This window comes from Rana temporaria, chromosome 13 (genome assembly GCF_905171775.1).
Source record: "Rana temporaria chromosome 13, aRanTem1.1, whole genome shotgun sequence".
NCBI classification, from domain to species: Eukaryota; Metazoa; Chordata; class Amphibia; order Anura; family Ranidae; genus Rana; species Rana temporaria.
The window spans coordinates 9,138,345-9,156,141 of NC_053501.1; the positions used below are offsets into that span (position 1 = coordinate 9,138,345).

The 17,797-nt window shown below is 46.5% G+C and overlaps 1 protein-coding gene across 1 annotated transcript in view; it reads left to right on the forward strand.

Annotated features, from left to right (window-relative positions):
• Positions 1-801: 801 nt before the first annotated feature.
• Positions 802-17,797, forward strand: part of CALM1 (calmodulin 1) — a 44,943-nt gene continuing 27,947 nt past the window's right edge. The window contains exons 1-2 of the mRNA XM_040332759.1: positions 802-896; positions 11,635-11,665. Coding sequence (XP_040188693.1) covers positions 894-896; positions 11,635-11,665 — 34 coding nt within the window. The 5' untranslated portion in view covers positions 802-893. The remainder of the gene's footprint in view (positions 897-11,634; positions 11,666-17,797) is intronic.

Genomic DNA, 17,797 nt, shown 5'->3' on the forward strand with positions numbered 1-17,797 from the left:
GTCAGTATATATATCACTATCAGTCCAGTATATATATATATATATTACTATCAGTCCAGTATATATATATCACTATCAGTCCAGTATATATATATCACTATCAGTCCAGTATATATTATATCACTATCAGTCCAGTATATATATATCACTATCAGTCCAGTATATATATATCACTATCAGTCCAGTAATATATATATAATCACTATCAGTCCAGTATATATATATCACTATCAGTCCAGTATATATATATATCACTATCAGTCCAGTATATTATATATATCACTATCAGTCCAGTATATATATATCACTATCAGTTCCAGTAGTATATTATATATATATCACTATCAGTCCAGTATTATATATATATATATATCACTATCAGTCCAGTATATATATATATCACTATCAGTCCAGTATATATATATATATCACTATCAGTCCAGTATATATATATCACTATCAGTCCAGTATATATATATATATATCACTATCAGTCCAGTATATATATATCACTATCAGTCCAGTATATATATATATCACTATCAGTCCAGTATATATATATCACTATCAGTCCAGTATATATATATATATATCACTATGAGTCCAGTAGCAGGATTGGGATATTAGAGTCAGCTCCGCTCAGGCTCCTCCCCCTCCCTCCAGCAGTTCGGCGGTTCGAGCGGGGGAGGCGTGGCCTCTCTCGGAGGAGTGCCCGGTAGGGGCGTGTCGTGTGCGAGGGGCGGTGTGTGGCCGCTGGCGGAGGGATACACGCTCTTATAAAGCGGTGCGGCGCCCAGTCACACCCCCAGCACTGTGTGGAGCCCGGCGTGCGGTGCGTCTCATCATCTTCTTCCTTCTTTTACCGGCATTCGGATCTGTAATCGGCTGACAGCATGGTAGACGATACCGCCCGGGGCTCCTCTCCTTCTCCTCCACCCCCCGGCCCCGAGATAGGCCCCCAACCCACCCCCGCGACGGAGCTCGTGAGGGATCTCCCGGCTTGTATTCGCAGCTCGGCCGGTAGGGGGCGGGGCAGGACCGGAGAGCGCGCTACGTGGAGACAGATGCGCGTTGTTCCGCAGCTTGCTGCGAACCTCTTAGGGGAGGAGGATCTTTCTTTTTTGGTTTTAAGTGGGGGTGCTCTTGTTATAAGTTTATGGCTTATATTATATTGCTAATTCAAGTCAGCATGTGTATTACTGTATATGCCTCTGTATGGTCACTTCTCCATTGGGGCTGTATGTGTTAGTGGGGGAGGGTGCGTTCTGTAGTGATGAATGTGCAATACGTGGGTGATGTGTAATAAAATGATTGCACTTTTTTTTCGTGAATATATATATTACTGTTTTTTGGGGTGTTAGTTTTTTTTTTTTTTTTTTTTTTTTTTTCAGGAGATGGTGGGGGTTGTTGTTGTTGTTCTGTGGTTAAAAGAAGGAAGATCTTCTCCCCCTGGCAACAGAAAAACCTTCCACTACACCCAAGCAGTCCCTTCCTGTGGGGGTCCTCATCCTTGTCCCATCCCCCATCATGGTCCCCCTTCCCTGTCCCAGAGGTCCCTCTTGTTCTGGGTCCCTGTTCCCTGATCAGTTAGGTTCTTTTGGTTTCCAGATCCAACCAGGGTCCTCCATTTATAGATTCCCCCCCCCCCCCACTCCCCTATCTCCATCCTCTGTTCTCCGGGTCTCTCCCCGTCCTCATTTCCCACATCTATGAGTCTCTTTTCCCAAATTGTTTCATCTCCCCCCCCCCCCCCTTCCCAACTTCCATTCCTGGTTCTTCTCATCCCCCCCTAGTTCTCAGATCTATCCCTGTTCTTCAATCCCAGGTCCATCTCATTCCTGTCCTCCCAGATCAGTTGGATCCTCTGTTTCCAAGTCTAGCCCATTCCTGGATCTGCCCCATCCTCTTGTTCTCAGATCTCTTCCTGTCCTCCATGCTCGGATCTTCTTAATCCCCATTGTTTTCAGATCTAGCCCTGTCCTCTATTCCTTATATGTCCCATCCTTTTTCTCAGAGCTGTCCATGTTCTCCATTCCCAGGTCCACCTCATTCCTCCCTTTCCATATCAGTCCTGTTCCCAGGTCTAGCCAAATCCTTAATTCCTGGATCTGCCCCATGCTCTTGTTCTCAGATCTTTTCCTGTCCTCCATGCATGGATCTTCTTCATCCCCCTTGTTTTCAGATCTAGCTTCTATTCCCAGATCTTCCCCATCTTTTCTTGGAGCTGTCCCTGTTCTCCATTCCCAGGTCCATCTTTCCTGCCCTCCCTTCCCATATCAGTTCTGATCTCGTTCCCAGGTCTGGCCAATTCCTGGGTCTGCCCCATCCTCTTCTCAGACCTATTGTGGTCCTCCTTTCCTGAATTGGTTATGATCCTCGGTTTTCAGATCCAACTCAGTCCTCCATTCCTGGATCTGACCCATCCCTGTCCTCTTGTTCTCATATCTATCCTAGTCCTCCATTCCTGGATCTGACCCATCCTCTTGTTCTCAGATCTCTTCCTGTCCTCCATGCTCGGATCTTCTTCATCCCCCAACCTCTTGTTTTCAGATCTAGCCCTGTCCTCTATTCCCAGATAAGTCCCATCCTTTTTCTCAGAGCTGTCCATGTTCTCCATTCCCAGGTCCACCTCATTCCTCCCTTTCCATATCAGTCCTGTTCCCAGGTCTAGCCAAATCCTTCATTCTTGGATCTGCCCTGTCCTCTTGTTCTCAGATCTCTTCCTGTCCTCCATGCTTGGCTCTTATTCATCCTAGTCCTCGTCTTGGTCCCAGATCTGCCCCTAGTCCTCGTCTTGGTCCCAGATCTGCCCCTAGTCCTCGTCTTGGTCCCAGATCTGCCCCTAGTCCTCGTCTTGGTCCCAGATCTGCCCCTAGTCCTCGTCTTGGTCCCAGATCTGCCCCTAGTTCTCGTCTTGGTCCCAGATCTGTTATGATCCCGTTTCCAGGTTTGGCCAAGTCCTCCCTGGATTTGCCCCATCCTCTTCTCGGGTCTCTCACTCTTCTCCATGCCTAAATCTTGTTATGATCCTTCGTTTCCAGATTCAACTGTCGTCCACTCCTGCATCTGACCCATCCCTGTCCTCTTGTGCTCAGATCTATCCTAGTCATCCATTCTTTAATTATGACCCTGAGTTCCTGGACTTGCCACAGCCTCCTCCTACGTTCTCAGATTTGCCCATTTTTTCCATTTCCGATCTCATTCCTGTTCTCCGTTACCCAGATGATTCCATTCATGTGCTCTGTTCACACATCAATTAGGATCCTCAGTTCTGAGATCCAACTTGTCTGATTCTTCCCAGATCTGTCCTATCATTGGATTCCTTCCATTCCAGTCTTTCATTCTTAGACCCCCCCCCCCCCCACCTATTTGATCCTCTATTCTTAGCTCTGTCTTTTTCCTGGATTGACTATGAGCCTCTGTCTGTTCTGGGATCTCACCCATGTCTGTCTTGGGATTCATCCCCTATCCCAACCCCTAAGTGTCAGATGGCTCCTATCATGTTCTCAGATCTGTCCCTGGCCTCCATTCCCAGATCCATCCCACTCCTGTCCTCTGTTCCTACGTTCTGTTTGAGTCTGTTCTTGGTTCCGACCCATTCCTGTCCTCTGTTCACAGATCTGTCCCATTCCAGATTAGTTTGAGTCTGTTCTCAGATCCAACCTAGTCCTCCTTTCCAGACCAGTTTGAGTCTCCGTTCTCGGTTCCAACCCATCCCTGTCCTCTTATCTAGGATCCATTCTCAGATCTGACCCATCCCTTTCTACCCTGTCCTCCATTCCCCCCCCATCCAGCTGTGATGACCCCCCTATGTTTTTGTGGTTCTAGGCTTGCAAGATATTTGAATCCAAAAGCAATGACAGGGATTGAATAATCTAGGGCGGTTCACAATGCAATATGTGTGACCAATGGGGGTCAGTTGTTGTTGTTTTTCAGCATGATGGAAATCCCTGGTTATCTGAGGTCTTCAATCGGTGTTGGTGGATGTCTACATCCAGGGAATGGGGGGTCTTTAGGTGTATTGGTGGATTAGGGTGTGTTATGGTGGAGGGTTGGTGCCAGGAGGTTGTGTGGTGGCAATGTTTCTGTCCTGAAGTCTTGCTGCCATGGGCAGAAGGTGGGAACCCAATTTTCCTGACATCACCGATTGGCCTGGTTAACTCTTGCACATTGAACCCAATGTTTTGCCAGTTGACAGGGAAATGGGTTGACATTTCCTCCGTTCTCTGGTTGATCTTCTGCTGTATGAGCCGTCGCGGTTCCTCGTCCTGATTTGTACCGTTAATAAAAAAAAAAATTGCTTCATGTTGCTTTTTTATTTTTTTGTTCATGTTTAATAAAAAATTGACTGAGTGTCGGTATTTTGTGTGGAGTCCCTGCAGACACCACAGCTGGTAAGCATTGTTGGTTTTGGGCTGTGGCTGAAGGAAACAAGAACGGAAGGCTTCTTTATATACCTAGTAATGGGGGAACGGCGGCTTTTCTTTCCTCCATCCCCCCCCCCTCCCCAGGAGGACTGGGGCTTGCGCTGGATGAACACCAGTACACAGCAGCAGGCTGAGGGGGTTGCCTAGGTTTTTGCTCCACACCTTATACTTTCCGTGGTCAAAGGCGTGCCTCGTGGTTGTTGCATTAGCTAAAATGCTTTTAATAAAGACTGGCCTGATTTCTCATTTGCATAAGTCTTGTGTTTGCAGACAGTTGTATAATTGTATGCATTGGGAGTGTAATATAAAATGACAGTTTGTTGCAGTAGGTACCCTGTGCTCATACAGATCTTCAAAGCGGGGGTAGAAGGCGTATGAGTCTTGGTGTACGTCGCTGAAGGTTGCCCTGAATTGCAGAATGGTGTTGCTAGGGTATGGGATACAGTGATCCTGCTGGCTTAGACATTTTGGGATGGGTCCTGGTGACTGTTGGGGTCCTACATAGGGATGGACAGTGTCCCCACTGACTTAATCATACATATAGGATGCCAAACCAATCCCACACTAAAGTGCCAAAAGATAAATCCTGCTATGGGAATTGGCATCAATATGAATGGGATGGATTTGTGGTCTGCTGACTTTGGGCTCATAGATGTGGGGTGGTGGGTGCCCTAAAGACTCTGGGCTTGGGATGGACAACTGTTACACTAACTGTTTCTAAATGTGACCAACAATGGTCATGGTCGCTGTGGTCGTACATATGGGATGCATGGTTGTCAGCAGACTTTGGAATCGGGTATGGAACGACTGGTGTACTATTGGCTTTGGGATGCACAATGATTTTTACTGGCTTTGGGTTCTATAAATGTGCAGTTAACAGTGGGTCCCGCTGCACTCTGGCACCTAGATACAGGCTGAGCTTGGGTGTCTAGATATGAGGGGGAATGGTGGTCACGCTGGCTTTGGGCACCTAGCTATGGAGGGGGGTTGAGAATGGTGGTCTTGACTTTGGGCACCCAGAATCAGGGGGGGACGGGACTGATGGTCCTGTTGATGTTGGACACCTAGATATGGAGAAGATTATGGTCCTGCTGACTGCACCCAGCTATGTGGTGGGGTCTCGTTGACTTTGGGAACCTAGATATGGGGTGAATGGTGGTCCTGGCTTTGGGCACCTATAAATGGGGGTGTGGGGGTTAATGATCCTGCTCACTTTGGACACCTAGCTATGAGGTCAATGGTGGTCCTGACTTTTTTTGGCCCCTAGATATGGAGATGATGGTCCTGCTCACTTGGCACCTAGCTATGGGGGGGGGGCGCGGGGTCATGGTCTCGGTGACTTGGCACCTAGCTATGGGTGGGATTGTGGTCTTTCTGACTTGGCACCCTAGATATGGAGGAGATGGTCCTGCTGACTTGGCAACTAACAATGGGGGGGGGGGGTTTGTGTCTCGCTGACTTTTTTGGCCCCTAGATATGGAGATGATGGTCCTGCTTACTTGGCACCTAGCTATGGGGGAGGGGGGGGGGTGGTTGTGTCTCGCTGACTTTGGGCACCTAGATATGGGTGGGTTTGATGGTCCTGCGGATTCTTGGCTCATCCTTGTTGAAGTATCTAAACTTGAAGCTCTGATCTTTGCTAGAAAAGCATGCTTGCTTAATTGCCTGATGGGATTGTGACAGCCGTTGGCAATCTGGCTTTGCTTTCTAGCTGCACATATATGGCTGTGTTTTCTGGGTCGCATTGTAAAAAAAGGTTTGTCAGTAACACCGTTGCCATACATGGCCGCTGTATAGCTGCAGGCAGGTGAATTGCCGTACTTAAGTCCTGGTGTCTGTGCTGGAAGGTATAAAGATGTTCTCTGGCAGCTACAGACCATAGCCTGCTGTGTTTTGTGTGGCTAAAGCTTGGTGTCGGCTTTTATTTCAGCTGCTCTCTGACCACAGATGAGATTTTCTGTGTTTTGGTACATCTGATGCCACCTCGGTGACTTCCCTTTCAGTCCCCTCTGCGGTTGCCGGTTGTTGACATGCTTTATTTCAATCCCTGCCGCAGCAGGTGAACTGGCTCTAATGTGCAGAGGTCTTAAATCACCTCTAGCAGTTCAGGAATCAAATGTTAATCTCCTTTAGCTGGAACGTTTCCGGCTCCAGTGTTCCCAGCTGCGACCCGGCCGGGTTATTTTTAAGCTTGTGCTAGAGAGGCTTAATGTGACATGGCTACAGGTGGACGGGAATCCCAGATACTGAGTGTCTGCTTGTTCTGTCTGCAACGTCCTCCAGACCCCTCTGTGGCCCGTGCTGCCTTATGTCAAGTGAAGAGCTCCGGTGGACCACCACGCTCGATGCTTTGTCACATTATCCTGTTCTGGTGGCATGTTGGGTAGTCCATTCTTTTATGATCAATCTAGGTTCAAGCAATGCTTCCAGGGCTCATGATGCTGCATGTAAATTGAAGAATCCAATTGGTCACCAAGCATACACATGTCATGCTGTTCATGTTGGGCGGTTGCTTTGGCCATCATAGGGAAGTATGGACTATGCGCTAGAAATCTAAGATCACTCAAGGTATATCAAATGAGATATTCATTAAAGATTAAAACTATGGTGCACCACTGCATTGCAACAGGATTATTTAGTGGTCCCTCTGATGGGCTCATAGAACACGCTGTACTGCAGTGTTTTGGGGTTGGATGGGCGATGGTCCTGTTTGTCGGGGTCATGTGTGGACGGACAGTGGTCCTACTGACTTTTAAGTCCATATGGGATGAATGGTGGTTCCCACTTACTTTGGGCTCAAAGATATGGAATTTGGGCTTATATAGGGGTGGACAATGGTTCCAGTGACTAGGTTCATAAATATGCCATGGACAGTGGTCCTGTAGACGTTGGGGGTCACAGATAAGGGGTGGTTGGTGCTCCAGCTGATTTTTCAGCTTGGATGAGGAATGATTGGTCCTGCTAACTTTGGGCTTACTGATGAATTATTGGTGGTCCTAACTTTGGCCTCATAGATATGGCATGAATGCTGACTTTGGGCTCATAGAACACACTGCAGTGAGGTGTGTTTTTTTAGGGTCATGCATATCAGATGGACAATGGTCTTGACTGGATCATACATGGAATGGACAGTGGTCCCACTGACTCCTACATATGGGAGGAATGGTGGTCCTACTAACTTTGGGCTCAAAGATATGGGATGGTCGGTGTCCAATGGTCTTTGGGATTATATGGGGGTAGACCATACCAGTGACTAGGTTCATAAATGTGCTGGACAGTGGTCCTGTAGACTTTGGGCTCATAGATGAGTGATTGGTGGTCCTGCTTACTCTGTCATATGGGATGATTGGTGGACTCGCCGACTTTGGGCTCATAAAGGGGTAAATGATGGTCCTGTTGACTTTGGGCTTGGATATGGGATACACTGCAGTGTATTTGGAGTCATGCCTATGGGATGGATGATGGTCGGGATCATGCATGAAATGGACAATGGTCCCACTGACTTGGCTCATACATATAGGATGAATGATGGTCCCGCTGACTTTGGGCTCATACATATAGGATGAATGGTGGTCTCGCTGACTTGGCTCATACATATAGGATGAATGGTGGTCCTGCTGACTTTGGGCTCATACATATAGGATGAATGGTGGTCCCGCTGACTTTGGGCTCATACATATAGGATGAATGGTGGTCTCGCTGACTTGGCTCATACATATAGGATGAATGGTGGTCCTGCTGACTTTGGGCTCATACATATAGGATGAATGGTGGTCTCATCTTGCTTTGAGCGATTGTATTTTCAGTCCAGCCAGTAACCTAATGATGGTACACAGTGCTGTAGTACATTGTTCTGGTGGCATAATCTGCAGTTTCTGGTGTAGCTAATCCTTCAAGAGCTGATATGGATCGTTCTTCCTTATGATGACCATAAACAAAAAGGTTCTGGGATTAGCCCAGGTCAAGGATCAAGCAATCTGAAACAAGCTATTAATTAAAATATTGAACATGCATGCAGCACTTAAAACAATTTGTTTTATCTTTGCTATTAGTCCTGTAAATTATTACTTTTATTTCCGATTTCATATGTATAATGTGTTCTCTGTCACAGTTAGTCTTGCACAGTTGACAAAATCCTGCCATGGATTCCAGATCAGGCTTAATGACAGCTAATTTCTTTATTTTACCTTCCATGCATTAAGGTAAACCTGTGTGCAGCAGCTGTCTCCCCAATACTTGAGCCCTATCTCTATCCAGTGATGAGCAGTGGCTTTCCTGGCTCTCTGCCTCGCTATTGGCACCTGCTGTCAGTTGCAGCAAGTGAAGAGGGTGGGGCCAAGCCACACTCCCATGCATGAATGGGCACATGGCAGCGGCATTTGGGCGGGTCCCCAGGAGGGAGAGTGGGAGACTCAAGAAAAGGATTGGGGCTGCTCGGTGCAAAACCATAAATTGCCTTAAGGGGTTGTAAAGGAGAGAATTTGTTTTTCATAATAAGCATCCTTTACCTGCAGACATTCCTCTTTTCACTTCCTCATTGTTAATTTTTGCTCAGAAGTTGCTCTATTTCTTCTTTTCACTTCCTGCTTGTCTGATTTTACTGACCACCGTGATGGGAGGGTTTACTGCAGTGGTCAGTAACGTGCTCGCCCCCTCCTGGGAACTACATCTGTGCGGCAGGACGCTCTCTACGTGTTAGAGACTTCAAGGAGGTGTGAATTACTGGGCGTGCCGCAATGCATACTGGGAAATGTAGTTCTTACATGAATGAGCGCCGCAAACCAGGAAGTGAAAGAGAACAGAAACTAGAACACTGGAGGTGATATAGATGAAGGAATTTAATAGGTATTTACTTTTTTATTTTTAACAATCTTTACACTATTCTGTCTGTCTACCTTGCAGACATTAATTTTAGGCACATTTGTTTTTCCTTTACAACTCCTTTAAGGCCACTTTCCCACTGAGGCAGTTCTCAGGAGTTTTTATGTTTTTCACCTTAATGCATCCTATGCGTTGAGGTGAAGAAAAACCTTGCAGTGTCTGGCCCCCCATTTTACTTGCCTGAGCCCTGAATTTCCGTGGGCTCTTTTCCACATCTCTCTATGGGTTCTTGGTTCTTCATTGGATAGATTGATGGCAGTGCATCCATTGGCTCCCGCTGCTGTCAATCAAATCCAGTGATGTAGAGCTGAGTCATAAACTTGGCATCTATGGATGCTGAGTGTATGACACAGGAGTGCCCCCACAAGGTAACCCCCCCCCCCTCAAGAGCTTCCCAGAGGGCGTTATCTAATCCGGGGAGGAGCCGCAAGAGTTGCTGTGGTACCCCAGAAGAGGATGATTGGGGCCACTATGCAAAACCTTACTGTAGAGGAGGCAAGTATGACGTTTGTGTTTTAAAAAAAAAAGGGGGACCTTTTAATGACTTTAAAGCAGAGGTTCACCCTAAGAATTGTATACCATCACATCCACAGCATACTTGCGTTCAGTTTATTTTCAGACTCCCGCGCGGAATAGGCGTTCCTATGAAAAGGGGAAAATGATTGACGTCTGGCTATGGCGCGTCACACGTTCCGTAAATAGCCGAAATAGGACTCGGCTGTATACGGTGCCTGCGCAGTCAGCTCCTAGTCCGTATGCAGGCGCCGTATAGCACCATGAAGAGCCGAGACCTAGCCTGGCTATTTTCGGAATGCGTGACGCGCCATAGCCTGACGTCAACCATGTTCCCTTCTTCATAGGAACGCCTACTCCCCCGCGGGAGTCTGAAAAGAAATTGAACGATTAAACGGTAAATACAGCGCAAAAATAAAAAGTATACTGTAGCTGATGCAAGTATGCTGGATGGGATGGTACACAGATGTTTTTTAGGGTGAACCTCCGCTTTAAGGTCGTGTGACCTTAAAGTCCGCCCCCCGTTAGCACCCGAAAAACGCTGCTAAAGCATGGCAAAAACAACCGGTGGTGCTGCAGTGTGAAAGGGGTCTTATCACTTTAATGCAGTCCATTCTCTTTTTTAAGACCTGATCTCTTGGTATTTGCTTTAGTCCCCTTTCACATTGAAAGCGCCGGCTGTTGGCACGGTTCGGCCGCTAGCAGGGCATGTTTAACCCCCCAAAAAATGGTTAAAATCCAGTTTTGCGGCGCTTTTTAGGCACTTTGCATGTGCTGCCTATTCATTCCAATGAGCGGAATGCTAAATACAGCGCTCCCATCCCACACAAAAGATGCTGCTTGCAGGACTTTTTTCCCTAACTGTCCCGCAAGCGCACCGCCCCAGTGAAGTCGCATGAGGCAGTTTTCAGGTGCAGAGGCCATTTCCAGCGCTAAATCGCCTGAAAACCGCCCCAGTGTGGAAGGGGTCTAAATCCCTCGTTTACACCCATCCGATTTGACAGTTTAAATGCACGTTAAAAAAAAAATGTAATTCTGGGCTACTAATATAAAGTAAGTGCTGTATATTAAATCTAAAGTTGTTGCTCAACACCAACTGTATTAGATCAGTCCTTATTAGTCGCACCATATTTGTGCCTATGGAACTGTCCAAATCGGTGCGACTTGCACTAGTTTGGTGATTTTGTGTGTGACTTGAGCATGAAATCGCACAGATGTCAGCAAGCTGCGCATAAATTTGCATTGACCAGCGGCTTTGAAATCGCACTAAAGTAAGAAATATTTTGATGCCACGTTCAGTGTGGACGGGGTGTGAAGGCCTCTCCTGTAAGATTTATCGTCAAACCTGAAAGGTTGCAGAGGGGGGGGAAGGGCGGTGTTTGCTTCCATGCGTTTGTTTTAGTTCTTTGGCTTCTTGCAACCACGGTAACTCCTCTTGTGCTTTGAAGAGCATTTATGGCAGTAATAAGGATTTGGGATGTCCCATCTATTGATCAGAGGTCCTGATTGGGGGGGGGGGGGGGGTATAGGTGAATGAGATTACAGTAATATGAAGGATAATGAACGACGCCTGCCAGAGGCAAAGTCCAGATCCTGACCGGTGAACCTTGTTCATAAACGTGTCAGGATTGTGAATTGGGTGTCGCAGCCCCACCCTGTACTCGAGGAAAGGCTGGGTGTGAACACCGCCGCCTCGTACTTCTATAATCGCCTGAAATGTCTGCATTGTGTTCCAAATACTGTTCAACTTGAACATTCTTGTTCATCCAATGTGGTTTTGATTAATTTTTTTTTTTTTTTTTTTTCCCTTTAGGCAGACCAACTTACTGAGGAGCAGATTGCTGGTGAGTAATTCTCCTTCCTCCCCGTGTTTTCTGGGTACTTGGTGTGGTTTCAGGCTATTTGTAGCATGCAAGTGACTAAGCCTGTTTACTAAGCAAATTCTCTCCCTGGACAAGGCGTGTGCTGGCCGAACGCTGGAGGTGTTGGCCTGCATTGCGTTTGGCTGCTCTGCATCGAGTTCTACTGACCTCAGGAACAGATCCGCTAAAACGGGGCTTGGTGATAAATGTGCTTTGAGGGCCAGTTCACAACACGTGCAGGAAAAAAAAGGGAAGAGGTGCCTCTGGGCGTAGAAGTAAAACCATTTTAATCACAAGATATCTGTGTACAGGCAACTCGTATGTAATCGGTAAGCCTTGGTTTAAAAGGTGGTCCCAAATGTGGGAGTGGCCATCAGATCCGCCAAACCTGATCCTGCTTGCTGGTGCTGCTCGATCCCCCCCGAGACATCTTTAACCACTTAAGACCTGGACCAAAATGCAGGTAAAGGACCCAGACAGTTTTTGCGATTCGGCACTGCATCGCTTTAACTGACAATTGCGCTGTCATGGCTCCCAAACAAAATTAATGTTTTTTTTTTTTTTTTTTTCCAGCTTTCTTTTGGTGGTATTTGACCACCTCTGTGGTTATTTTTTGCGCTATAAACAAAAATGGTGAAAATTTTGAAAAAAAATCAATATTTTTTCCTTTGCTATAACAAATATCCCCCAAAAAAAGTGTTTTTTTTTTTTTTCGTGACATGGTGGACACATTGGGCAATTTTGACACATTTTTTGGACAATTTTCATCTTCACAGCAAAAAATTCTATAAAAATGCATTGTTTTTTTAGGGAGCTGCGGTGGCTCAACGCGATTGGCACTGCGCTGTCAAGCCATTCACCTCTGTAGCTAGGGGTTCGGATCCCGGTCTTGGCTACATGTGAATTGAGTTTGGTGGTCTCAGCCTGGCTCCCGGTGGGTGTGCTATGTGCCCACCCCCTCCCACAAAAACCACCACACTTGCACACACTCGAAATTGGGTTAACATGCACGCACTTTGACCACGCGGTCTCTAAAAAGAGAGGCGAAGGACTAACGGGGCTGGTTGAGCGGGCTAGATCCTCTCACTCCCTTATAGGGAGTCCCTCTGCCCTGTTAAGCTTCACAGCGGAGCAGGTAGGGCGGGCTATGTGGGAGGACCCCCTCACGCACCCACCATTGCCACCCGGGGCATGGAGAAAGGTGGCAGATTGCCTCTGGGGGAGGCATGCCTACTCCCAACTCCTGCAGTCCGGCTCCTCTCGAGTACACGCACAAAATGCACTTTAAAAAAAAAAAAAAATGTGAAGCGGCATGATAAATTGTGCTTTATTGGCTAAAGATGCATATTGCAAGTACCTGAATCTGTCCCATCATGTGATCACTGTGACCAACCGCACCAGTCAGATGTGATCTGAGATTGGTCACATGGTACAGGGCCAAGCACCACCTTCCTGTACCATGTGATGATGGCTGTAGCCAATGACTATCGCACTAGTTCTCAATGGCTCATGAATGTAGCCGAGCACTGTCAAATGATTGGCTGTATAAGCAATTGTAGTGAAGAAATTCCAATGGCTTCCCTAGAGTAGTGCAGTCATTACTGTCAAAAATAAAATTGTATCCATCACCAGAGCAAATGTTACGATTGTGATGACATACTGCTGTGGCAGTGATCATTAATGGCTGGCATCACTGTCATATATTCATCAATTATACAAATGTCATTCACCTGAAAACTCAACTTAAAGGGGTTGCATTTTTTTTCACCCTAATGCATCCCATGCATTAAGGTGAAAACCTCTGACAATGAACCTGTCCGTTCCCTCGGCAAAGACGTGCTATACCTCTACTGGGGGTCCTGGGCTCTCAGTGCAGCCATTGACTCTAGCTGCTGCCAATTAGCCAATGATTGGGGGATTCAGCTGAATCGGCATTCTGTGTTTATTGATGCAAATGCTGGACTCGGGAGTATGCCTGCTAGGTAACCACCCCAGTAGAGGACGGGGGGGGGGGGGTTTACCAATGCAAGGAGCCCTGAGCGCTGTGGGTGGACCCCAGAAAAGGGAGGATCGGGGCAACACTGTAAAGTATTTAAAGAGGGTTTACAAACCCTTAAGTTCTAAAAGAAATCATAATAACTTATTAAATAAGCAGTGGCTTTCAGTGGTGATATCTATTTGTTTTTACAGGCGACAGAAAGGGAGGTCGCCCCTCCGGTGCTTTTACCAGCTCACCCATGTGATCAGCGAGCCAGATAAGGAATCTGCTGGCAGCAAAAGTTTACCATAGAGCTGATCGAGGACCAGATGGTCCCTGGTCATCTGACTCTCAGAAGCCGGGCACGACATTGCGTTATGTCTGGCCTCGGCAGAAGTAAAAACTGCTGTTTCTTTGTCTGGGAAGCCTTGGATGGCTTTGTGTGGGGTGTTTCTCTTTCCAGCCTAGAGGAGAGATGTGGGGCCCACATCTCTCCATAAAGAGGACCTGTCATGCCCTATTACAATTTTTTTTGTAATCGGTATAAGTGATTTAAAAAAAAAAAAATTATCTGAGTCACTTTCTACATGTAGGAGAAGCATGCTGGAATTTGCCCGGTATGGAAGCAGTTAAAGGATAACTTGCATCAGAGTGCTTTGATAACCTATTGGGCTGTATGAACTATTTTATAATATAAATGGTAATACATGTAGAACCCTTTATCAGGATTTTTTAATAAAATATCTTAAATACGTTGTACTTGCCTGCTCTGTGTAACGGTTTTGCACAGAGCAGCCCAGATCCTCTTGGGTCCCTTGCCAGCTCTCCTGGCTCCTCCCTCATGAGTGACCCCACCCCTTTCTCCCGATTGGCTCACTGACTTTGGTGCGTCTGTCTTGGCCACTCAGGAGATTGAGTCCCAGACAGGCGAGGCTCACAACATGGCTGGATTGAGCTGGGGGTTAGGTAAGTGTGAGCTGCACACAGACTTTATTTCTGAGAAAATCTCCCACCGTTCCCATGTGTGGAAGCACAGGCTTGGTGACATTGTGTGTATTTTTCCAGTGTTCCATAAACTACAAACACTGAGCACCAATATGGCCCCAGCCCATAACAGATGAGCATTCCAATGCACTGCAGCATTCTCTAACTCATCAGATAAAGGCTTGTGGGTAACGTCCTATTTCACAAGACAGAGCAGCAGCGAGTCTTTCCTCATCGTGGGAAAGTTTCTGAGCTGCAGAACAAAAAAACTTCCCCTAAAAGTTGAAGCCTCAAGTTTCTAGGAAAGTTTCTACAGTTTCTACAGTTCCTGCAGTATATCCCCCATGTTGGTTTCTGTGAGAAATAAAGTGAGACAAATGAAAAATTAGCTATTGTGCATTGCATACCAACTCATTATGAAATGCTTGCCTTGGAACAGGGATCCTCAAACTACAGCCCTCCAGCTGTTGCGGAACTACACATCCCGTGTGGCATTGTAAAACTGACATTCAGACATGACTAGGATGGGAATTGTAGTTCCTGAACAGCTGGAGGGCCGTAGTTTGAGGACCCATGCCTTAGAACAAAGCCTTCCATCAGCGCCCGCACACCGAGGTGGCTGACATTTTTTTTTCCCCCCTGGAGTTTCTAACATGTTTGCCGCGTACACACGACCGTTTTTTCCGTCGGAATAAACTCCAATGGCTTTTTCCCAACAGGATGCCGCTCAAGCTGTCTAGCATACAGACGCACCAAATTCCGACCATCAAAAACACTGACGTACAACACTACGACTAGTCTAGAAAAATTAAAGGGGTTGTAAAGGTTTGTTTTTTATTTTCTAAATGTGTTCCTTTAACCACTTAAGACCCGGACCAAAATGCAGGTAAAAGACCAGGCCCCTTTTTGCGATTCGGCACTGCGTCGCTTCAACTTACAATTGCGCGGTCGTGCGACGTGGCTCCCAAACAAAATTGGCGTCCTTTTTTCCCCCACAAATAGAGCTTTCTTTTGGTGGTATTTGATCACCTCTGCGGTTTTTTTTTTTGCGCTATAAACAATAGAGCGACAATTTCGGGGGGAAAAAAATGCAATATTTACTTTTTGCTATACTACCCCCCAAAATTTTTCCTCAGTTTAGGCCGATGCGTTTTTTTACCAAAAATAGGTAGAATACGTAATAAGCATTTATCGATTGATTTGCGCAAAATTTATAGCGTTTACAAAATAGGGGATGGTTTAATTTCTTTTTTTTTTTTTCTTCTTCGTGACTGCGACATTATGGCGGACACTTCGGACAATTTTGACAAATTTTTGGGACCATTGTCATTTTCACAGCAAAAAAATGCATTTAAAATGCATTTTTTGTTGTGAAAATGACAGTTGCAGTTTGGGAGTTAACCACAAGGGGGGGCGCTGAAGGGGGCTATGTGTTCCCTGAAGTGTGTTTGCAACTGTAGGGGGGGTGGGGCTGTAGGTGTGACGTCATTGATTGTGCGTCCCTATATTAGGGAACACATGATCAATGACAGCGCCACAGTGAAGAATGGGGAAGCTGTGTTAACACACGGCTCTCCCCGTTCTTCAGCTCCGGGGACCGATCGGGTCGCGGGAGTGCGCCTGTGACCCACCGCTGGGCTTTATACAATCACATACAGGTACATGATTGTGCCATTCTGCCGACGTATATCATCGTTGGGTGGTCCTTAAGTGGTTAAGCTAGTGCATTGTTTCACTTTTTCCTTAACTTTCCCTTCTAAATGTTTTTGTCTGAATTTCTCACTTCCTGTTCCTCCTCGGTAAGCTTGCCCCATCATCCGAGCTTCTCGCCCACCCTCGCCGGCGTCTTCATTCCTAGTGTGGGCACCTGGCAGTGACGGCTTCATGGCCGGGCACTCACTGCGCATGCGGCGCGGTCCGATTTGGACAGGCGCTCGCCTACAGGGAGGGACTGCAATAAGGCGATTAAGCTATCCCACTTCTGACCCCCCCCCCCCCCCAAAAAAAAGATTACATACCAAATGTGGCATGTAAGGGGGAAGGAGTGGATTAAGCCGAAGTTTTAGGTGGAACTCAGCTTGAAGTTCAATTTTTTTTTTTTTTTTTTTTTTTTTTTGTCAGAATTCCATACAGACGAACGGAACTTCCAATAGAATTTTTTTCCGTCGGAAAAGAAGAAATGTTCTTTCCAAGTCCGTCAGAATTTCCGACGGAAGTCTGATGGGGCATACAGTCGGAATATCCGATGAGAAAATTCCATCTGACTTTTTTCCTTCAGAATATCCAACCGTGTGTATGTGGCATAAGAACCCCAGTGCAAGTTGAACTAGCTTTGTTTTATAGAAGATCAAGGCGTATAGGAACAATCTGATTTCAGGTGGTGTTTCTAAAGAGGTCCCAAGCCAAAGGGGACACTGACCGTCTTAACTCTGCCCCCCGGCCTTTTAAGAGTTTTGAAGCAGGGCTTGGCTTAAGATCACACGACCACTGTGATTGGCTGTCACATGGTCTGAAAACACCTGGTCGTTGGCTTTCATGTCCCTTGCCAGCTCTCCTGGCTCCTCCGTCCTGAGTGGCTCCACCCCCCTCATTGGCTCACTGACTTTGTGTCTTAGCCAATCAAGAGGTTGAGTCAGACGGGCAAGTCACTTGTAACATAATTTTGGTGTGCATTGCTAGAGGTTTTTTTTCTTTGGAAGGTGCATGTGATCAGCATAAGTCCAATCGGCACTGTCCAGACAGGGGTCCCGTAGCCTCATAGGACAGGATAAGGAAAACTCCTCCTACAAGCTTTAACCAGACACTGATAGAAGTCACAAGACTGCTATATACGGTTGAGAAAAGGTATTTCTTTAATTTCCATGTTCTGTATCAGATATAGGGAATGCTCCTGTGTTTAGTAATACTTTAAGCCCTTTTGATGTAGATAGATTAGGGAAGAATTGGAACCCCTGAGTTATTTCTGTCTCCTGAGGAAATTCAGCTCTTCTTGTGACTTGTCATAGGAAGTGAGGATTTCAAATGGTCACCAGAAATCTTCCAATAGTTCCTTTTTTTTTTTTAACAGATTTCCTTTTTGCTTCTGTTGTGTCGTCATGAAGTGGGACAGCCTAAAATTCTCAGGTTAAGCCCTGGTTCACACTGGGCTGCGG